Genomic DNA, 25000 nt, shown 5'->3' with positions numbered 1-25000 from the left:
CATTCGTACAGCATAATGATGTCAACGAGATAACGTCAGTTGATCAAATGAAAATGCTGGCCCACAGATGGCTCCAACTTCATCCTGTTCCCTACTTTGTATGTCTCATAACAAAAATAGCTCAAATGAGCTGATGTAGGTAATAGCCTAAGCCAAGAACAGTTAGAATCCTTAACCTGTAAATACTTCAATAAAGCTAGGATCCTTAACCTTGTCAAACCCTGTAAAGAGAGAGAGAGATAGAGAGATAGAGAGATAGAGAGATAGAGAGAGATAGAGAGAGATAGAGAGAGAGAGAGAGAGAGAGAGAGAGAGAGAGAGATAGAGAGAGAGAGAGAGAGAGAGAGAGAGAGAGAGAGAGAGAGAGAGAGAGAGAGAGAGAGAGAGAGAGATAGAGAGAGAGATAGAGAGAGATAGAGAGAGAGAGAGAGAGAGAGAGAGAGAGAGAGAGAGAGAGAGAGAGAGAGAGAGAGAGAGAGAGATAGAGAGAGAGAGAGAGAGAGAGAGAGAGAGAGAGAGAGAGAGAGAGAGAGAGAGAGAGAGAGAGAGAGAGATAGAGAGAGAGAGAGAGAGAGAGAGAGAGAGAGAGAGAGAGAGGATATTGTTAATGGTTGTCAAAAGAACTTGTCAATAGACACATGGCCTGATCCTTGTAGTGTGCTCACCTATATGTGGTTGCAGGGGTCGAGTTTCGGCTCCTGGCCCCTCATCTTTGCTAGCTGCTACTGGTTCACTCTCTCCTGCTTTCAAGAGCCTTATCGTACATCTTCTTAAAAATTTTTATGGCTTCTGCCTCTACCACTCCAGTCTTCAGGTCATTCCACTTCCTGACTACTCCAAGACTTAGAAAAAATACTTCCTAACATCACTGTGACTCATCTGCGTTTTCAACTTCCAGCTGTGCCCTCGCGGTCCATTTCCCGTCTTTCGAACAAGCTGTCCCTCTCCACCCTATCAATTCCTCTTAGTATTTTGTACATTATCATATCACCCCTATATCCTTCTTACCGTTAATGATAACAGGTTTAGCCCTCTTAATATCTTCTCATAGGACGTATCTCTTAGCTCTAGAACAGTGTCGTTGCAAACATATACACTCCATTTCCTGACATGCTGGATCATTGAGTAACATACAGCTCTCTTATACACTTCACTGAGTGTCATACATCTCTCTTATACACTTCACTGAGTGTCATACATCTCTCTTATACACTTCACTGAGTGTCATACAGCTCTCTTATACACTTCACTGAGTGTCATACATCTCTCTTATACACTTCACTGAGTGTCATACATCTCTCTTATACACTTCACTGAGTGTCATACAGCTCTCTTATACACTTCACTGAGTGTCATACATCTCTCTTATACACTTCACTGAGTGTCATACATCTCTCTTATACACTTCACTGAGTGTCATACATCTCTCTTATACACTTCACTGAGTGTCATACATCTCTCTTATACACTTCACTGAGTGTCATACATCTCTCTTATACACTTCACTGAGTGTCATACATCTCTCTTATACACTTCACTGAGTGTCATACAGCTCTCTTATACACTTCACTGAGTGTCATACATCTCTCTTATACACTTCACTGAGTGTCATACAGCTCTCTTATACACTTCACTGAGTGTCATACATCTCTCTTATACACTTCACTGAGTGTCATACATCTCTCTTATACACTTCACTGGGTATCCCAGCTTTCTTATACACTTCCTTCAACATCACAGTTCTCTTCTCCCCTCTTCTCTCGTTTATTGCCTCCATTATAGCCATAAACGTACACCTGATAGCTACACCATATTCTCTACATCGGCTCTGCAGTCACTATTACGCAGTGACGCACCACAATGCATTTCGCCCATCCAGCTAAAAATCTGTGAAACAACCTACGAAGATACGGACTATGGCGCAATACACACAGGTCTAACGCACCAATACATAGATAATAATAATAATAATAATAATAATAATAATAATAATAATAATAATAATAATAATAATAATAATATATTGATCTTTACAAGTACATGTACAAGGTATATAGGCCTAGCTGACATAAACGACATATATACAGACGCGTTACTACGTATAATGAAAAAAAAATCGGAGTGATCCTCCGTGACAGGGGACGGAGGATCAAGCCTACACCACTCCTGGTACTGAATAACCAGCTCGTCTGAACGCTGCATGAATTATAACCTAACTTTACAATTAATGCTGATATACGGTCTCAATGAGACAGAGTTAAAGGTATAAATCTCTAAACTCGAATTTTTTTGTCCAGTAAAAATGTCGGTCCAGAGTGATAGCCATTAAGGTTCCTTATAATTCTTATTTTATATAAATAATTAAAAACTGGTTCAATTTTTCCCCAATTGAAATGCAGTTTTAGAGAATAAATTTATGTAAAAATTATGATAATTTCTAAACAACATGTAAAATATAATAATTTCTTCACAACAGTAATAAAATTATTATAATTTCTAAGTAAAATATAAAAAATTATAATAATTTCTACATTATATAACAACAAGAATTATAATTTCTACACAATATAATAAAAAAATAATAATTTCTCAATAATACATGAAAAATTATAATAATTTTATCACAATAGAAATAAAATTATTATAATTTATACAATACATTACAACAAAATATTAATGACAATTTCTACACAATATAACAAAAATTAAAAATAATTTTTACACAACGTAACAAAAAAATTATAACTTTTCTTGTTATACTGTCTAGAAATTATCACAGTTTCCCTACAATATAACAACAGAAATTATTGATAATTTCGGCGCACGATAACATCAGTTGTGAACTGGATGAGCAAACAATGGATGAACTCTGAAGGAAAATTAAATACGGGTCACCGAATCCAAATCCAGGTGATTCTTGCATCCGTGAAATGTGTTCCTTCCTAAATCTGGCGGTAATGTCTGCCATTAGTCAGTGATGGCCGCCTGACTGACGCCGCCTGACTGACGCCACCTGACTCTCCTTAATATATGGACGATCTGACTCCAAAAATTATCCTAAATCAGCTCCTGTAAACCAAGCTAAGAGAAAGGAGGGAGGGGGAGGGGAGGGGGAGGGGGAGGGGGAGGGGGAGGGGGAGGGAGAGGGGGAGGGAGTGGAGGAGGAAGAGGAGGAGGAGGAGGAGGAGGAGGAGGAGGAGGAGGAGGAGGAAGAGGAGAGAGACAGAGAAGAACATGAAGATGAAGAAAATGAAAACGAAGAAGAATAAGACAAAAAAGAAGACAAAGCAAAGGAGAAAAACATATGATTAACAACAAAAATATGAATGAGGAAGAAAAAACGAAGAAAAAGAGTAACAAACAGAGAATAACTCAACACAGTCCAATAACACATATGTTCATCTGAACATAATATTTGTTATTGACCTAAGATGCCACCCACACCAGTCACTTAACACCCTGGCACCTATTTACTGCTAGGTGAAGAGGGGCAACAGGTGTAAGAGCCCATACGTCTCGCCAAGCCAGGAAATCTAACCCAGTGAGGTGCAAGTTACACACACACACACACACACACACACACACACACACACACACACACACACACACGCACACACACATACACACGCACACACACGCACACACAAATCGACTGGGAAAACCTGGAGCCACACGGGGGTCCCTAAACATGGAGAGCCAAGATGATGGATGTCGTACTGGAAAACCTCATGCATCAACATGTTAAGGACACTACCAGAGAGAGAGGGGAGGATAAACCAGCAAGACTGGACCTTGTGTTCACCCTGAGCAGTTCAGATATTGAGGACATCACATAAAAGTGGAGAGGGTAACAGGTGTTGGATGGGAAAAGCCAAACTATAAAAGGGGGGACTACACAGGCATGAGAAACTTCCTGCAGGAGGTTCAGTGGGACAGAGAATTGGTAGGAAAGTCAGTAAATGAAATGATGGAATACGTAACAACAAAATGCAGGGAGGCAGAGTAAAGGTTTGTTCCCAAGGGCAATAGAAATAATGGGAAGACCAAAGCGAGTCCTTGGTTTACCCGAAGGTGTACGGGGGCAAAAACTAAGTGCACCAGAGAATGGAAAAGGTACAGGAGGCAAAGGACCCAGAAACGACTATGCACAGATAAGGAGGGAGGCCCAGCGACAGTACGAAAACGACATAGCATCGAAAGCCAAGTCTGACCCGAAACTGCTCTATAGCCACATTAGGAGAAAGACAACAGTCAAGGACCAGGTGACCAGGCCGAGGAAAGAAGGTGGGGAACTCACCAGAAGCGATCAAGAAGTATGTGAGGAGCTCAACTTGAGATTTAAGGAAGTATTTACAGTGGAGAGAGGAACGCCTCTGAGTGGACAAAACAGAGGGGGACGCCAACAAGGAATATACCAACAAGTGTTGGATGTCATACACACAACTGAGGAGGAGGTGAAGAAGCTGCTAAGGGACCTTGATACCTCAGAGGCAATGGGACCAGACAACATCTCCCCGTGGGTCCTTAGAGAGGGAGCAGAAATGCTGTGTGTGCCACTAACCACAATCTTCAACACATCCCTTGAAACTGGGCAACCACCTGAGGTATGGAAGACGGCAAATGTAGTACCCATATTTAAAAAAGGAGACAGAAAAGAGGCACTAAACTATAGACCAGTGTCACTGACGTGTACAGTATGCAGAGTCATGGAGAAGATTATGAGGAGGAGAGTGGTGGAGTACCTGGAACGGAACAAGTGTATAAACGCCAACCAGCACGGATTTATGAAAGGCAAATCCTGTGTCACAAACCTACTGGAGTTTTATGATAAAGTAACAGAAGAAAGACACAAGAGGGAGGGGTGGGTTGACTGCATCTTCTTGGACTGCAAGAAGGCCTTCGACACAGTTATTCACAGGAGATTAGCGCAGAAGCTAGAGGAACAGGCGCGTATAACAGGAGGGGCACTGCAATGGATCAGAGAATATCTGACAGGGAGGCAACAACGAGTCATGGTACGTGATGAGGTATCACAGTGGGCACCTGTGACAAGCGGGGTCCCACAGGGGTCGGTCCTAAAACCAGTGCTATTTCTGGTATATGTGAATGACATGATGGAAGGGTTCGACTCAGAAGTGTCCCTGTTCGCAGATGATGTGAAGTTAATGAGGAGAAATAAATCAGATGAGGATCAGGTAGGACTTCAAAGAGACTTGGATAGGCTGGACACCTGGTCCAGCAATTGGCTTCTCGAATTTAACCCCACCAAATGCAAAGTCACGAAGATCGGGGAAGGGCAAAGAAGACCGTAGACGGAGTATAGGCTAGGTGGCCAAAGACTGCAAACCTCGTTCAAGGAGAAAGATCTTGCGGTGAGTATAACACCGAGCACGTCTCCGGAAGCACACATCAACCAGATAACTGCTGCAGCATACGGGCGCCTGGCAAACCTGAGAATAGCGTTCCGATACCTTAGTAAGGAATCGTTCAAGACACTGTACACCGTGTACGTCAGGCTCATACTGGAGTATGCAGCACATGTTTGTAACCCACACTTGATCAAGCACGTCAAGAAATTAGAGTAAGTGCAAAGGTGTGCGACAAGGTTAGTTCCAGAGCTAAGGGGAATGTCCTACGAAGAAAGGTTAAGGGAAATCGGCCTGACGACACTGGAGGACAGGAGGGTTAGGGAGGACATGATAACGACATACAAAATACTGCGTGGAATAGACAAGGTAGACAGAGACAGGATGTTCCAGACATGGGACACAGAAACAAGGAATCACAAATGGGAGTTGAAGACCCAGATAAGTCAAAGGGATGGTAGGAAGTATTTTTTCAGTCATAGAGTAGTCAGGAAGTGAGGTAGTGGAGGTAGGAACCATGCATAGCTGTAAGATGAGGTATGACAAAGCTCATGGAGCAGGGAGAGAGAGGACCTAGTAGCACTCAGTGAAGAGGCAGGGCCAGGAGCTGAGTTTCGACCCCTGCAACCACAATTAGGTGAGTACAAGCACACACACAAGTGGAATAGCCTAGCAAGTGAAGTAGTAGAGGCAGGAACCATACATAGTTTTAAGAAGAGGTATGACAAAGCTCAGGAAGCAGAGAGAGAGAGAGGACCCAGTAGCGATCAGTGAAGAGGCGGGGCCAGGAGCTGAGTCTCGACCCCTGCAACCACAATTAGGTGAGTACACACACACACACACACACACACACACACACACACACACACACACACACACACACACACATTCACACACACACACACACCACACACACACACACACACATTCACACACACACACACACACACACACACCACAAACACACACACACACACATACACACACACATTCACACACACACACCACAAACACACACACACACACACACACACACACACACACACACACACACACACACACACCACAAACACACACACACACACACACACATACACACACACATTCACACACACACACCACAAACACACACACACACACACACACACACACACACACACACACTACTGCAAGAAACTCAGGTAAAACTGGAGAGAAATTCCGAGTGAATAAAACTCAAGACACACGACACTCAGCGCAGCTGCGAGGCGTCATCTTACTGAGGATACCTATTCACCTCGGCCAATACAAGGTGCTCACCTGAACGAGGGTAAGAGCATGGGATGACAGGTACTCACTGAGCTAGGATACCTCAAGTATACCTGGGGAGGGTTTCAGAGTTAGCGCCCCAGCGGCCCAGTCCGTGACCAGGATAGTAGCATGGGATGCTACGTACTCACCTTAGCTAGCATAGGAGCATGGGATGCCACGTACTCATTGAGCTAGGATAGGAGCATGGGAGACTGCCACGTACTCACTCGGCAAGACAAGGTACTTACCTGAGCTAGGATGGGAGCATGGGATGCCACGTTGCCAAGAGTCCAGGTAATGTTGGGTTGAGGACGGGACCCAGCCACAAGACAGGTAATGTGGTACTCCTTGCCAACCCTTAACGACTTGGGTGGTGACTCCAGCCTGGTAAACAGCGGCCGTACTGGTGGAGAAACAAGACACTTGGATATCAGGGTAGGTAGGTAGTGTTGTATTCATGGTACACAATACCGACAAGTTAATAAATAACACACATGTGTTACACCTTGGTAGCGTTACTGCCGAAACGTTTCGCCTGCGCAAGAGACACTTCTTCAGTTGAATACGGGAGAATACTGGAGACAGTAGAAGAGGAGAGGTACAGTATTTTCCAGCATTTATAATGTGCAAGAACATATAAGACTATATTCCCAAGCAGTTGTAACATAACGTTAGTAAACAACTGCTAAAGCGTACCACAAAGCCTACCCTTGATCCCTGACCTTGAGCATATAAGGCGTAGGCTGATTTTCCAAGACTTTTTGTGGAAAGCGCGCCTTATACGCCAGAAAATACGGTAATGTTGACATCTGAAAAGCACTGTTAGTCAGTCATACACAACTTTGAACATTAACAATTATAGACAATCACACGCGGGAAAACAACAACAAAATAAAAAAAGAAAACAATAAAATAGTACTAACAAGAACATTACTAAACAGTACTAACAAGAACAATACTTAACAGTACTAACAAGAACATTACTAAACAGTACTAACAAGAACAATACTTAACAGTACTAACAAGAACAATACTTAACAGTACTAACAAGAACATTACTAAACAGTACTAACAAGAACATTATTAAACAGGACTAACAAGAACATTACTAAACAGTACTAACAAGAACATTACTAAACAGTACTAACAAGAACATTACTAAACAGGACTAACAAGAACATTATTAAACAGTACTAACAAGAACATTACTAAACAGTACTAACAAAAATATCGTTAACATATTAATGTTAAAAGATTGATGAAAGTTCCAGATATTCCTGGAACTTATTATGTAAATAGGGGCGTGTGAGAAGGTATGAATAACTGGACCTGGGAGGTGATGAACCACTAATAGTACCTGGACCAGGGAGGTGATGAACCACTAATAGTACCTGGACCTGGGAGGTGATGAACCACTAATAGTACCTGGACCAGGGAGGTGATGAACCACTAATAGTACCTGGACCAGGGAGGTGATGAACCACTAATAGTACCTGGACCAGGGAGGTGATGAACCACTAATAGTACCTGGACCAGGGAGGTGATGAACCACTAGTGGTACCTGGACCAGGGAGGTGATGAACCACTAATAGTACCTGGACCAGGGAGGTGATGAACCACTAGTGGTACCTGAACCAGGGAGGTGATGAACCACTAATAGTACCTGGACCAGGGAGGTGATGAACCACTAATAGTACCTGGACCAGGGAGGTGATGAACCACTAGTGGTACCTGGACCTGGGAGGTGATGAACCACTAGTACCTGGACCAGGGAGGTGATGAACCACTAATAGTACCTGGACCAGGGAGGTGATGAACCACTAATAGTACCTGGACCAGGGAGGTGATGAACCACTAGTGGTACCTGGACCAGGGAGGTGATGAACCACTAGTACCTGGACCAGGGAGGTGATGAACCACTAGTTATACCTGGAAATGGGAGGTGATGAACCACTAATGATACCTGGACCAGGGAGGTGATGAATCACTAGTGGTACATGGAAATGGGAGGTGATGAACCACTAGTGGTACCTGGACCAGGGAGGTGATGAACCACTAATAGTACCTGGACCAGGGAGGTGATGAACCACTAATAGTACCTGGACCAGGGAGGTGATGAACCACTAATAGTACCTGGACCACGGAGGTGATGAACCGCTAGTGGTACCTGGACCAGGGAGGTGATGAACCACTAGTACCTGGACCAGGGAGGTGATGAACCACTAGTGGTACCTGGAAATGGGAGGTGATGAACCACTAGTGGTACCTGGAAATGGGAGGTGATGAACCACTAGTGGTACCTGGACCTGGGAGGTGATGAACCACTAATGGTTCCTGGACCTGGGAGGTGATGAACCACTAATGGTACCTGGACCTGGGAGATGAACAACTAGTGGTACCTGGAAATGGGAGGTGATGAACCACTAGTGGTACCTGGACCTGGGAGGTGATGAACCACTAATGGTACCTGGACCTGGGAGGTGATGAACCACTAGTGGTACCTGGAAATGGGAGGTGATGAACCACTAGTGGTACCTGGACCTGGGAGGTGATGAACCACTAATGGTTCCTGGACCTGGGAGGTGATGAACCACTAGTGGTACCTGGACCTGGGAGGTGATGAACCACTAGTGGTACCTGGACCTGGTAGGTGATGAACCACTAATGGTACCTGGACCTGGGAGGTGATGATCCACTAGTGGTACCTGGACCTGGGAGGTGATGAATCACGTGGTACCTGGACCTGGGAGGTGATGAACCACTAGTGGTACCTGGACCTGGGAGGTGATGAACCACTAGCGGTACCTGGACCTGGGAGGTGATGAATCACTAGTGGTACCGGGACCTGGGAGGTGATGAACCACTAGTGGTACCTGGACCTGGGAGGTGATGAACCACTAGTGGTACCTGGACCTGGGAGGTGATGAACCACTAACGGTACCTGGACCTGGGAGGTGATGAACCACTAGTGGTGCCTGGACCTGGAAGGTGATGAACCACTAGTGGTACCTGGACCTGGGAGGTGATGAACCACTACTGGTACCTGGACCTGGGAGGTGATGAACCACTAGTGGTACCTAGACCTGGGAGGTGATGAACCACTAATGGTACCTGGACCTGGGAGGTGATGAACCACTAGTGGTACCTGGACCTGGGAGGTGATGAACCACTAGTAGTACCTGGACCTGGGAGGTGATGAACCACTAGTGGTACCTGGACCTTGGAAGCGATGAACCACTAATGGTACCTGGACCTGGGAGATGATGAACCACTAGTGGTACCTGGACCTGGGAGGTGATGAGCCACTAATGGTACCTGGACCTGGGAGGTGATGAACCACTAATGGTACCTGGACCTGGGAGGTGATGAACCACTAGTGGTACCTGGACCTGGGAGGTGATGAACCACTAATGGTACCTGGACCTGGGAGGTGATAAACCACTAGTGGTACCTGGACCTGGGAGGTGATGAGCCACTAATGGTACCTGGACCTGGGAGGTGATGAACTACTAATGGTACCTGGACCTGGGAGGTGATGAACCACTAGTGGTACCTGGACCTGGGAGGTGATGAACCACTAGTGGTACCTGGACCTGGGAGGTGATGAACCACTAGTGGTACCTGGACCTGGGAGGTGATGAACCACTAGTGGTACCGGGACCTGGGAGGTGATGAACCACTAATGGTACCTGGACCTGGGAGGTGATGAACCACTAGTGGTACCTGGACCTGGGAGGTGATGAACCACTAGTGGTACCTGGACCTGGGAGGAGATGAACCACTAATGGTACCTGGACCTGCGAGGTGATGAACCACTAGTGGTACCTGGACCTGGGAGGTGATGAACCACTAATGGTACCTGGACCTGGGAGGTGATGAACTACTAGTGGTACCTGAACCTGGGAGGTGATGAACCACTAATTGTACCTGGACCTGGGAGGTGATGAACCACTAGTGGTACCTGTACCTGGGAGGTGATGAACCACTAATGGTACCTGGACCTGGGAGGTGATGAACCACTAGTGGTACCTGGACCTGGTAGGTGATGAACCACTAGTGGTACCTGGACCTGGGAGGTGAACCACTGGTACCTGGGAGGTGATGAACCACTGGTACCTGGACCTGGGAGATGATGAACCACTAGTGGTACCTGGGAGGCGATGAACCACTAATGGTAACTGGATCAGGGAGGAGGAGAATGTAATGAACCACTAGTGGTAACTGGACCAGGGAGGAGGGAGGTGATGAACCACTTGTGGTAACTGGACCAGGGAGGTGATGAACCACTAGTGGTACCTCGACCTGGGAGGTGATGAACCACTAGTGGTACCTGGACCTGGGAGGTGATGAACCACTAGTGGTACCGGGACCTGGGAGGTGATGAACCACTAATGGTACCTGGACCTGGGAGGTGATGAACCACTAGTGGTACCTGGACCTGGGAGGTGATGAACCACTAGTGGTACCTGGACCTGGGAGGAGATGAACCACTAATGGTACCTGGACCTGCGAGGTGATGAACCACTAGTGGTACCTGGACCTGGGAGGTGATGAACCACTAATGGTACCTGGACCTGGGAGGTGATGAACTACTAGTGGTACCTGAACCTGGGAGGTGATGAACCACTAATTGTACCTGGACCTGGGAGGTGATGAACCACTAGTGGTACCTGTACCTGGGAGGTGATGAACCACTAATGGTACCTGGACCTGGGAGGTGATGAACCACTAGTGGTACCTGGACCTGGTAGGTGATGAACCACTAGTGGTACCTGGACCTGGGAGGTGAACCACTGGTACCTGGGAGGTGATGAACCACTGGTACCTGGACCTGGGAGATGATGAACCACTAGTGGTACCTGGGAGGCGATGAACCACTAATGGTAACTGGATCAGGGAGGAGGAGAATGTAATGAACCACTAGTGGTAACTGGACCAGGGAGGAGGGAGGTGATGAACCACTTGTGGTAACTGGACCAGGGAGGAGGAAGGAGGTGATGAACCATTAGTGGTAATTGGACCAGGGAGGAGGAAGGAGGTGATGAACCACTAGTGGTAACTGGACCAGGGAGGAGGAGGGAGGTGATGAACCACTACTAGACTGGTACTAGAATGGTACGAGGATGGAAGCTCTGTAACCCGTATAACAATTGACGTGGTAGATCCTTCTTGCTTCTAAATATAAATAAAACACACATACATACGAAACACATATACTACACACATACAACACACACACATACATACGAAACACATATACGACACACATACAACACACACATACATACAATACTTACGACACACATACAACACACACATACATACAATACTTACGACACACATACAACACACATACGCGACACACAACATACATACGACACATATACAACACAAAAAGAGTGGAGACATATAAATGTTCGAGAGTGAATCTGAGTGACGGCCAGACACAAAATTTCGCAAAGCTTAGCATTGCGTTAAACAATACCTGAAATCAATCAGTTATTCCTAAAGCACTTAACGTAATTATATTTCTCAAATACATTAAACACACCAACCAAACAAAAAGTATGAGGAGTATACTCTCGGTGTTCATACAGTGAGAGCAATACCTGTGTATATTCTCTATATTCATGCAGTAAGAGTGCAATACCTGTCTTAAAGTATTCTTGACGGGTGGTGAACACGTGACATGCAACTTTAATGGCCCTCGTGTAGCGCGAAGGTTTTCAATCTCATTAACCAATCAATGAGAGAGATTTCATCAACAATACACTAGACATGTCTTCCTGTACAATGCTGGAGCGACATCACGGCTATTCAGTGCATCAGGAACAAGAAACATCATATTGAATATCAAAGAATATGTCAACTTAAAAGTAATTCTGTAATGGTTCGGATCTGTTATACTGGCTGATTTCCGTAAGACAAAATAAGAGGTTTCCGAGACGTTTCGCCCCTTGTGGACGAAACATTTCAATAAAAATTGCATAAATCGGATACTATGTCTTGTTAACATACTCATTAGTATATAATATTGATATGCTGACGGATTTCCGTAAATAAGGCCAAATATGCGGTTTCTCAGACGTTTCGTCCCTGGTGGACTAAACGTCTTCTCAGTAAAATAGCATAATTCGAATATTGTCTTGCTAACGTACGTGTCAGTATACAATACTGATATACTGACTGATTTCCATATATGGAAAAGGAAAGATGACAGAAATCAATCAGAAGAAACAAGAAGCTGCATGTGTCAACATTGTAATATTATTATTGATGATTAAGACACATGTGCAACAGTTGGGTATTCTTATTGTTGAAACGTTTCGTCTACACAGTAGACTTCTTCAGTCCATCAACCTTGGAGAAATAGTATTTGAGGTAGTCAGTCCCTCAGTCTCGAGAAGAGTTCAGCACCATGGTCTGGAGGAGAGTTCAGCACTATGGTCTGGAGGAGAGTTCAGCACCATGGTCTGGAGGAGAGTTCAGCACTATGGTCTGGAGGAGAGTTTAGCACCATGGTCTGGAGGAGAGTTCAGCATCATGGTCTGGAGGAGAGTTCAGCACCATGGCCTGAAGGAGAGTTCAGCACCATGGTCTGGAGGAGAGTTCAGCACCACGGTCTGGAGGAGAGTTCAGCACCATGGTCTGGAGGAGAGTTCAACACCATGGTCTGGAGAAGAGTTCAGCACCATGGTCTGGAGGAGAGTTCAGCACCATGGTCTGGAGAAGAGTTCAGCACCATGGTCTAGAGGAGAGTTCAGCACCATGGTCTGGAGAAGAGTTCAGCACCATGGTCTGAAGGAGAGTTCAGCACTATGGTCTGGAGAAGAGTTCAGCACCATGGTCTGGAGAAGAGTTCAGCACCATGGTCTGGAGAAGAGTTCAGCACCATGGTCTGGAGAAGAGTTCAGCACCATGGTCTGGAGGAGAGTTCAGCACCATGGTCTGGAGAAGAGTTCAGCACCATGGTCTGGAGGAGAGTTCAGCACCATGGTCTGGAGAAGAGTTGAGCACCATGGTCTGGAGAAGAGTTGAGCACCATGGTCTGGAGAAGAGTTCAGCACCATGGTCTGGAGAAGAGTTCAGCACCATGGTCTGGAGAAGAGTTCAGCACCATGGTCTGGAACATTATGAAGCTGAAGAACACAAGGGTCATACAGATAAACATAGGACACACGGGAATGATTCTTGTGGTGGTAGCAGCGGTGGTCCACCTACGGATGTCCACCAGTGTTCACGCTCAATATTTGAACGTTCACCAATACATGTTTGACGCAGCAGTACAGTATATTCCACTGTGTTGCATAGTAGATCACACACATAAAACTTACATGGATATACCTGACTGTTCAATAGCATTCAAAGAAATTATCACCGAAAAGATTATTCTTTTCTGTACATTGGATTTTTTTTTTATTTTGCTCGAACCTGAGGTATTCTGTTAAAATTTTAATAATTTTTGTACGAACCTGAGGTATTCTGTTAAAATTTTAATAATTTTTGTACGAATCTGAGGTATTTTGTTAAAATCTGAATAATTTTTGTCCGAATCTGAGATATTTTGTTAAAATCTGAATAATTTTTGTACGAATCTGAGGTATTTTGTTAAAATCTGAATAATTTTTGTCCGAATCTGAGATATTTTGTTAAAATCTGAATAATTTTTGTACGAATCTGAGGTATTTTGTTAAAATCTGAATAATTTTTGTCCGAATCTGAGATATTTTGTTAAAATCTGAATAATTTTTGTACGAATCTGAGGTATTTTGTTAAAATCTGAATAATTTTTGTCCGAATCTGAGATATTTTGTCAAAATCTGAGTAAGTTTTGTCCGAATCTGAGATATTTTGTTAAAATCTGAATAATTTTTGTCCGAATCTGAGATATTTTGTTAAAATCTGAATAATTTTTGTCCAAATCTGAGATATTTTGTTAGAATCTGAATAATTTTTGTCCGAATCAGAGGCATTTTCCCCTCCCCCCTACCACTATGAGGGGGGGGGGGAAGGGGAGGGGAGGACACCAACTAAACAACACACAGGAAAGTGAGTGTTGTTTGAGTCATAATCAATTATTTCTATCATCGTGAAAGTGACTCTTGTGTCATCATGGTGAAAGTGAGTGTTATGATGAGTCATAATCAATTATTTCTGTCTTCGTGAAAGTGATAATTAATTACAGGAGTGATAATTTTAATTACTGGGACTATTCATCTCGCTCGTAATTATATGTAAATAGTAAATACCTTAACATGAAAAATTCTGATTTAATTTTCGTTAATAATCATAGCAATAATAATAATAATAAAAATTTTCTTTATTTAAATAAACTGATATGAGTCATCGAGTATATTATATATATATATATATATATATATATATATATATATAAATATATATATATATATATATGTATATGTATATATACATATATTTTTTATATATATATATATATATATATATATATATATATATATATATATATATATATATATATATATATATATATATATATATATATATATATGTTACATATTGATATGTAGGTATATACGTAATAATTAGAGAGATTTAATAATATTTAGTTTCCAATAGCACGGGCTCACGCACAATGTTGAAAATTGAAAAAAAAAAATTAATATTACTTTTTCAAATTGTTTATGTTTTTCAAAATCAAAGTAATTTACATTTGTAACGAATATTATATTAAACCTGCAATCCCGCACAGCAAAATCCATCATTATTAAAACACACGTTATGTGAACTATGACATTTGGTTCAATGTGGATCAGAAATAACATATCTAGGGATTATCCCCCCAAAAATGACGAGTCTGTGAATATCAGTTAGTGTGCTGTGTTTGTTGTAAGACTTCGATGACACCGGAGACTTGAATTTTTAAAAGGGTGGACCGATATGCCAGCGGAAGACCTCGGTCAGATAACCAAAAACTCTAGCTGCGGGTCATCACATGACTAAGACCCACGTCAGGAAACACCTGTCCTGTTTCCTGACAAACCTAACCTAACCAAAGCCTCGTTCACCACTTGACGTTGAGAAGTCTGACCTTGGACACGAGTGACTTTAACGTAAGATCCAACTGCTACTGTACAAGGTGCTGTGTTATTAACGCCTTGGTAGCTTCTTCGCCATTCATGGAGCTGAAGTTGAACACCTTCAAACGCCCACTTGTGATACAAGCTTCAATGGAGTGCAAGAGCCAGATATCTTGCCATCCTCAGTCGGTCCAGAGAATTCAGGCGACATAAGAAGTTGTTGACAATGTCGTGTTTAGCCTCATCATCAATACGATCGCTGAAGAGGGCACGCGAGCACTAGATGCTGGGACAAGTATCGAAAATGACAAAACGCGCTGCTTGCTTGCTTGACTTCTTTTATGTAAAGAAAAGACCCTTATTGGAAACTGAGATTGGAAATTGGGACAGAGTAAATAGAATAGATTTTGTGAGTGTCACTAGGGGGAGAGAAAGAGCCAGGGCTTAACCCATCTGCTGGGATTTTTTTAGGCCCGTATTATTTAACTTGCCTCTCTGATTTTACACACATTTTACTCGTGGAAAGAGAGAGAGAGAGAGAGAGAGAGAGAGAGAGAGAGAGAGAGAGAGAGAGAGAGAGAGAGAGAGAGAGAGAGAGAGAGAGAGAGAGAGAGGAAACGTTCAGCTGGTTGAGTGATGCTCACTTAAATAGGGAAGCTTCGTGACAGCAGCGAGTACAGATGAGGGAGATGAAGAGGCAGATTGGCGTAATGATACGTGTCTCACGCGCTGCCACCTTCATTTGGCCCTTGAACAGAAAGATCTTTAATGAATAAGTGGCCTTTGACAGCCATGGTGCATGGTGCACTGCATCATGGAAGCATCATTCACCGGGAAAAGATCCTGCAAGGCAAACCGAGAGAGAGCTGATGTAGAGAAATGGACATAATTGCAGAAAAAGAACTCTATTGAGCTGTTTTGACTGCAACAGGCTTCTTCAGTCACTAAACGATGACACGTCTTCAGTAACGTTCCTCTTTGCAACTGTTTGTTCCGTCTCTTCTCGTCGGCTGTTATCTGTCTTCAGAGTTGATGTAGGTTTTTAGTTTCTTTTGCTGCCTCTTTGGGTCCTGATGACAGCCGCGTACATTGTTGTCATCAATTCTCACAAGTTCTGGCAAACCACCGAACAGCTCGTCATCAGCAGAGCTCATATAATTCATCAATTCTCACAACTCTCCAGCATGCCATCAAACAGTTCGTCACCAGCAGAGCTCAAACAGATGTAAATATTTCAGCAGCGTTGAGGATCTTCAATAAAACAACTTCGGTGAAACTTATACATACATATAACATAAGTGACCCAATACTACTTTCAGCATTACCATACACCTTAATGTCATTTACAACAATATAGTATATATATATATATATATATATATATATATATATATATATATATATATATATATATATATATATGTGTGTGTGTGTGTGTGTGTGTGTGTGTGTGTGTGTCGTGCCGAATATGTAAAACTGGTCAATTAGCAAGAACTCATTTAAAATTAAGTCCTTTCTAAAATTTTCTCTTATACGTTTAAACATATATTTTTTTCATTAATGTTGATGTAAAAATTTATAATTTTGCACCAAAAGAATCTTAGAAAACTTACCTAACCTTATTACAACAAGAACAATTTATTTTAGCCTAACCCAACTAAATATATTTTAGATTTGTTTACAGTAATTTAATACTAAACAAATACAGTGAAATATATTTTTTTCGTTAGGTTCAGAATGATTTTGGCGAAATTATTGCATACACAAATTTTTGCTTGTCCTATATGGCAAGATGAGCGTTGCTATTTAAGCCAAGATGGCAAGTTCTGCCTATTCGGCACGACATATATATATATATATATATATATATATATATATATATATATATATATATATATATATATATATATATATATATCTCCATGGGGAAGTGGAATAAGAATCTTTCCTCCGTAAGCCATGTGTGTTGTAAAAGTCAACTAAAATGCCGGGAACAATGGGCTAGTAACCCCTTTTCCTGTAATAATTACTAAAAAGAATAAGAAGAAAATTTTCAAAGTGGGATGTCTGAATGTGCGTGGATGTTGTGCGAATGATAAGAAAGAGATGATTGTGGATGTTGTGAATGAGAGGAAGCTGGATGTCCTGGCTTTAAGTGAAACAAAGCTGAAGGGGTTGGGAGAGTTTCAGTGCTGAGGAATAAATGGGATTAGGTCAGGGGTTTCAAATAGAGTTAGAGCTAAAGAAGGAGTAGCAATAATGTTGAAGGATAAGCTATGGCAGGAAAAGAGAGAGTATAAATGTATTAATTAAAGGATTATGTGGAGTAAAATAAAGGTTGGATGTGAAAAGTGGGTTATAGTAAGAATATATGCACCTGGAGAAGAGAGAAGTGTAGAGGAGAGAGAGATTTTGGGAGATGTTGAGTGAATGTGTGGGGAGTTTTGAACCAAGTGTGAGAGTACTTGTGGTTGGGGATTTCAATGCTAAAGTGGGTAAAAATGTTGTGGAGGGAGTAGTAGGCAAATTTGGGGTGCCAGGGGTAAACGAAAATGGGGAACCTTTAATTGAGCTATGTGTAGAAAGAGGTTTGGTAATAAGTAATACATATTTTACGAAAAAGAGGATAAATAAATATACAAGGTATGATATAGCACGTAATGAAAGTAATTTGTTAGATTGTGTATTGGTGGATAAAAGGCTGATGGGTAGGCTTCAGGATGTACACATTTATAGAGGGGCAACTGATATATCGGATCATTATCTAGTTATAGCTACAGATAGAGTAAGAGGTAGATGGGACAAGAGGAAAATGTCAACAACAAGTAAGAGGGAGGTGAGAGTGTATAAATTAAGGGAGGAGGAAGTTCGGGTGAAATATAAGCAACTATTGGCAGAAAGGTGGGCTGGTGCAAGTATGAGTAGTGGAGGGGGGTTGAAGAGGGTTGGAATAGTTTTAAAAATACAGTATTAGAATGTGGGGCAGAAGTTTGTGGTTATAGGAGGGTGGGGGCAGGAGGAAAGAGGAGTGACTGGTGGAATGATGAAGTAAAGGGTGTGATAAAAGAGAAAAAGGTAGCTTATGAGAGGTTTTTACAAAGCAGAAGTGTTATAAGAAGAGTAGAGTATATGGAGACTAAAAGAAAGGTGAAGAGTGGTGTGAGAGAGAGTGCAAAAAGGAGAGCATATGATAGAGTGGGAGAGGTACTGTCAAAAAATTTTAATGAAAATAAGAAAAAAAATTTGGAGTGCGTTAAACAAGTTAAGAAAGCCTAGGGAACAAATGGATTTGTCAGTTAAAAACAGAGTAGGAGAGTTAGTAGATGGGGAGATGGAGTATTGGACAGATGGCGAGAATACTTTGAGGAACTTTTAAATGTCGACGAAGAAAGGGAGGCGGTAATTTCATGCACTGGCCAGGGAGGTATACCATCTTTTAGGAGTGAAGAAGAGCAGGATGTAAACGTGGGGGAGGTGCGTGAGGCATTACGTAGAATGAAAGGAGGTAAAGCAGCTGGAACTGACGGGATCAGGACAGAAATGTTAAAAGCAGGAGGAGACATAGTGTTGGAATGGTTGGTATTGTTGTTTAATAAATGTATGAAAGAGGGGAAGGTACCTAGGGATTGGCAGAGAGCGTGTATAGTCCCTTTATATAAAGGGAAGGGGGACAAAAGAGATTGTAAAAATTATAGAGGAATAAGTTTACTGAGTATACCAGGAAAGTGTACGGTAGGGTTATTATTAAGAGAATTAGAGGTAAGACAGAATGTAGGATTGTGGATGAGCAAGGAGGTTTTAGAGTGGGTAGGGGATATGTAGATCAGGTGTTTACATTGAAGCATATATGTGAACGGTATCTAGATAAAGGTAGGGAAGTTTTTATTGCATTTATGGATTTAGAAAAGGCATATGATAGAGTGGATAGGGGAGCAGTGTGGCAGATGTTGCAAGTATATGGAATAGGTGGTAAGTTACTAAATGCTGTAAAGAGTTTTTATGAGGACATTGAGGCTCAGGTTAGGGTGTGTAGAGGAGAGGGAGACTACTTCCCGGTAAAAGTAGGTCTTAGACAGGGATGTGTAATGTCACCATGGTTGTTTAATATATTTATAGATGGGGTTGTAAAAGAAGTAAATGCTAGGGTGTTCGGGAGACGGGTGGGATTAAATTTTGGGGAATCAAATACAAAATGGGAATTGACAGTTACTTTTTGCTGATGATACTGTGCTTATGGGAGATTCTAAAGAAAAATTGCAGAGGTTAGTGGACGAGTTCGGGACTGTGTGTAAAGGAAGAAAGTTGAAAGTGAACATAGAAAAGAGTAAGGTGATGAGAGTATCAAATGATTTAGATAAAGAAAAATTGGATATCAAATTTGGAAAGAGGAGTATGGAAGAAGTGAATGTTTTCAGATATTTGGGAGTTGACGTATCAGCTGATGGATTTATGAAGGATGAGGTTAATAATAGAAGTGATGAGGGAAAAAAGGTGAGTGGTGCTCTGAGGTATATGTGGAGACAAAGAACGTTATCTATGGAGGCAAACAAGGGAATGTATGAAAATATAGTGGTACCAACACTCTTATATGGGTGTGAAGCTTGGGTTGTAAATGCTGCAGCGAGGAGGCGGTTGGAGACAGTGGAGATGTCCTGTCTAAGGGTAATGTGTGGTGTAAATATTATGCAGAAAATTCGGAGTGTGGAAATTAGGAGAAGGTGTGGAGTTAATAAAAGTATTAGTCAGAGGGCTGAAGAGGGGTTGTTGAGCAGGTTTGGTCATTTAGAGAGAATGGATCAAAGTAGAATGACATGGAGAGCGAATAAATCTGTAGAGGAAGGAAGGCGGGGTAGGGGTCGTCCTCGAAAGGGATGGAGGGAGGGGGTAAAGGAGGTTGTGTGAGAGAGGGGTTTGGACTTCCAGCAAGCGTGCGTGAGCGTGTTAGATAGGAGTGAATGGAGACGAATGGTATTTGGAACCTGACGAGCTGTTGGAGTGTGAGCAGGGTAATATATAGTGAAGAGATTCAGGGAAACCGGTTATTTTACATAGCCGGACTTGAGTCCTGGAAATGGGAAGTACAATGCCTGCACTTTAAAGGAGGGATTTTGGGATAATGGCAGTTTGGAGGGATATGTTGTGTATCTTTATACGTATATACTTCTAAACTGTTGTATTCTGGGCACCTCTGCAAAAACAGTGATTATGTGCGAGTGTGGTGAAAGTGTTGAATGATGATGAAAATATTTTCTTTTTGGGGATTTTCTTTCTTTTTTTGGGTCACCCTGCCTCGGTGGGAGACGGCCGACTTGTTAAATATATATATATATATATATATATATATATATATATATATATATATATATATATATATATATATATATATATATATATATATATATATAAACTGTGGAATAAGTGGTATATATTGATCCTCACATAACTTTGGTTAATTAATCATTCTTAATAGACATATAAACACTTATGGAGTATAATTTAATCAGTAATAAGTGAGCTCTTTGAAGCGTCATTACCTATAATGAGGTGATTGTTATAGTGTTGCTCATTATCTGGTAATTACCTGTGTGTCACTATATTACTGATGCTCCCTCACACTCTCTCACCTTGCACACCATCATACACTCCCTCATCATTCACCCTCATCATACACTCCATCATACACCATCACCCATTCCCTCATCATACACACATACATTCTCATCATATACAGCCTCATCATACACCCTCATACGCTCCCTCATCACAGACCCTCATCATACACTCCATCACACACCCTCATCACATACTCCCTCATCATACACACCAATATCATACACTCTCATCATATACAGCTTCATCATACACTCTCATCATACACATACAATACTGCATGTCCTCCACATTTTCCCCGGGTTTCCAAGCATGTATCATGAATTATCTCTGAATTTCCTATAAATCTTCATTATCTTGTAAACGTACCAAGATTACCTCCCCCCCCTCTCCCTCTCTCTCTCTCTCTCTCCCTCTCTCTCTGTATGGAAAGGGGTATAATAAAGTTTGGTCCAAGGAAGGGGATGGTAGCTCCATTTCTTCGAATCAAAAACTTTCCATCAAGCAACCTGCTTGAATTCAAATACAACATACTGGAAAACTTATTTAAGTAATAATAATAATAGTAGTAATTATGATAATAATAAAAAAAAATTATAATAAAATAACAATAATAATAGTAATAATTATAATAAGACGTTTCCTGATTTTTTTTTCTGTTTTCTTTCCCCCTTTTTTTGGTCCTCCAACTTTTATACTGCATTTCGCTCATAATTCGAGAACCCCTCATCCATTCGGCTTCAAATTTTCAGCACTCATGTACGGTAACTAGGACCAAATTCTTGGAACACCTGGCAAGCTCTCGTGCACTATAACCAAAGTTACTTTATACATTCCAAGCATCCTACAGTGTCTCTGATAACTAACAAAACACAACACAATACTCTAAGTGTCGGAGCTTCAAACCTTCACAAAAGTTGTCTACTAAATCTATGAGGTGGAGAGTGAAAGTCAGACGTGTAGCTGAACCTCTGACTATTTTACAGTAGAGCCCCTAAATTCGGAATTGTTTCCTGGGGGTGTTCTGAATATTGATCATTATTATAATCAAGGGGAAGTGCTAAACCCGTAGGATTATACAGCGCCTGCGGGGAGGGGGGGATGTGGAAGGTATTCAGGCTTAATTCGGGGAACTGGAGCAGAGATCCAATTCCCTAGATCAAGAGCCCCTCACCAGCGTCAAGGAACCTCCCTTTAGGGGTCTGAATGTTGAATTTTCTCAATACTGGATCAACAAGTGTTCCATTTTCGTATTTTGAAATAAGTTCATTTTTTTTTTTTGGTTCACTGGTGGTTCTTACAGCTTTTCCTTTAGGCATTTTTTCTTCAATATTTTTCTCGGGGACACGATCACTTATTTTCAATAATAAAATAAAAATAACACAAAGTTATACAAAAAATAAAAAAATGAAAATTGAATCACAAGAACTCAAAAAGCGAAACTTGCGAATATCGTTACTTTTTTCTCGATTTTTTCCCCAAATACTGGATTATACGAATAAAGGTACGTCCGAATAAACAGGTTTCACTGTACGTGGAAAATAAGGGAAGTTTTTATTCCCGTTATAAATTTTTTAGTTTACCTCATCTTAATAACGTCAATATTTAATAGGTGATGCATCTTAATTACACCAGGACAGTGACTATTAATTTTCCTCCGCGTGCTGGTAAATTTTTTTTCATACGGGAAAATAGTTATAAAAGACTGGGAATCGTCGTAATTCGTGCCATACCTGGAGAATGAATCATCTGATCGACTTGAAACTTTCACCACACGTATGGTTTCCTGAACACAAGGTTCCCACAGGCACTGTCTGCCATAAATACTTTTTGCCAATTTTACGGAATAGTGATAATATTTTTATTCAATAACTAAAGAATGCTTCTTCTGTGTTGAAAATATTACTGAGGAGACGTACCACAATAACAATGATAATTCATAACATTGGTCAGAGAGTAAATTTGAAAGTTTACTGAAATGGTTAAACAAGACGAAATTCTTGGAATCAGATCATTTACTGATCGGTTAAGGACATTTACCATTGGGTGGCCCGTGGCCTGGTAGGCAAAGATCTCTTTCGTACATTGAGAGTCCGGGGGTCGCTTCCCGGTACGGGTGGAAACATTAGAACGTGTTTCCTTAACACACCTGCTGTCCATGTTTACCTATCACTAAAATAGGTACCTGGGTGTTAGTCGACTGGTGTGGGTCGCATCCTGGAAACAAAATTAACCTAATTTGCCCAAAATGCTCTCCATAACAAGGGACTTTCTATATAGTAGTAATGTCATTGATGTCTAGGTCTGTATACCTTGTACATGTACTTGTAGAAATAAAGATATTATACTGGTGGTCTTTATTAAAACAAAGTTTGTCACTCACTTTGAGCTGTGTAAATTTCAATTTCCCAATTTTATTAAGTAATATTTTTCTATGTAATTAAGCTGGTCAACCATACTTAGTGAAAAGTATGGAATGATGGTGACCTGTGTAGGTCCCATTTTTTGTATAAATTGAAAAAAAACTATACTTCAAGGCTTCCATAACTTAATAATACAACTTTTGAGCGACTTCAAGCTTAACGTGCTTGTGTATTTTAGGACAGTGGCACATTTGAAGATTTTGAATTAGATTTGGTCAGTTCATGTACCAATTTACTAATTTTATTTAAGAAATTTAGATATAAATTTCCACATGATGACTTGTGTATGTCTCGTCTATTTATCTTCGATTTCTCAATGTCAATATTTAACTGAATTATCAAGGTATGCCTCACTCTGTACTATCCAGTCGAGTGCACTGAGGTAGAGGAGACTGGGGTTGTGTAACACGGGGATATCTGTCTGGGATAGTTCAGCCACAGAAAGTCATCTAGTTGAGACTGCTCTTCGTACAAATATAATGTTTTTTCCTCCACTTTCTATTTCACAAACTTTCTCTTTGGTAATTACCTGCTGCTAAAAATACTTTATTTTCTGGAAAAATTATTTTTGCTATTCACTTTTGCTCATATTTAAACATTATAATAATATTATTTATACTTCTACTACTAATAATAATAATGATAGTAATAATTATTATTAATGGTGTTATTTCTCATTACAGATATACATAGCTACATACATACATACATACACATACACACCCATACGTATATGTGTGTATATATATATATATATATATATATATATATACATATATATATATATATATATATATATATATATATATACACACATACATATATATATACACATACATATATATATATACATATATGTTGGTGAGTTGTGCAAAAGACCTGTCCAGTTGGGTCGGCGCGCGTCAGTTGTTTAACCGTTGTGGGATCTGATAGTGAGGTGCTGGCCAGACCCCTTATATAGCTTCCTTGGATGCTTTACTTTCATAGTTCCTTGATAATGTGAGTAGTCACGAAAGCGCTTGGAATTTCTCTATTTTTTCAAAGTGGTTGTTTTGCATATATATATATATATATATATATATATATATATATATATATATATATATATATATATATATATATATATATATATATATATATATATATATATATATATCGTACCACAATAACAATGATAATTCATAACATTGGTCAGAGAGTAAATTTGAAAGTTTACTGAAATGGTTAAACAAGACGAAATTCTTGGGGTTGT

At 41.1% G+C, this 25000-nt stretch overlaps 1 protein-coding gene across 1 annotated transcript in view; it reads right to left on the bottom strand.

The window, feature by feature from the left end:
• Positions 1-25000, bottom strand: part of LOC128687043 (nephrin) — a 308655-nt gene that overhangs the window by 202509 nt on the left and 81146 nt on the right. Inside the window, exon 6 of the mRNA XM_070082505.1 lies at positions 6905-7059. Within this exon, the coding sequence (XP_069938606.1) occupies positions 6905-7059 (155 nt within the window). The remainder of the gene's footprint in view (positions 1-6904; positions 7060-25000) is intronic.

The sequence above is a fragment of the Cherax quadricarinatus genome, chromosome 7 (assembly GCF_038502225.1).
Source record: "Cherax quadricarinatus isolate ZL_2023a chromosome 7, ASM3850222v1, whole genome shotgun sequence".
NCBI classification, from domain to species: Eukaryota; Metazoa; Arthropoda; class Malacostraca; order Decapoda; family Parastacidae; genus Cherax; species Cherax quadricarinatus.
The sequence above is the reverse complement of the archived record's forward strand: the minus strand, read 5'-3'. Positions and strand labels throughout refer to the sequence as shown.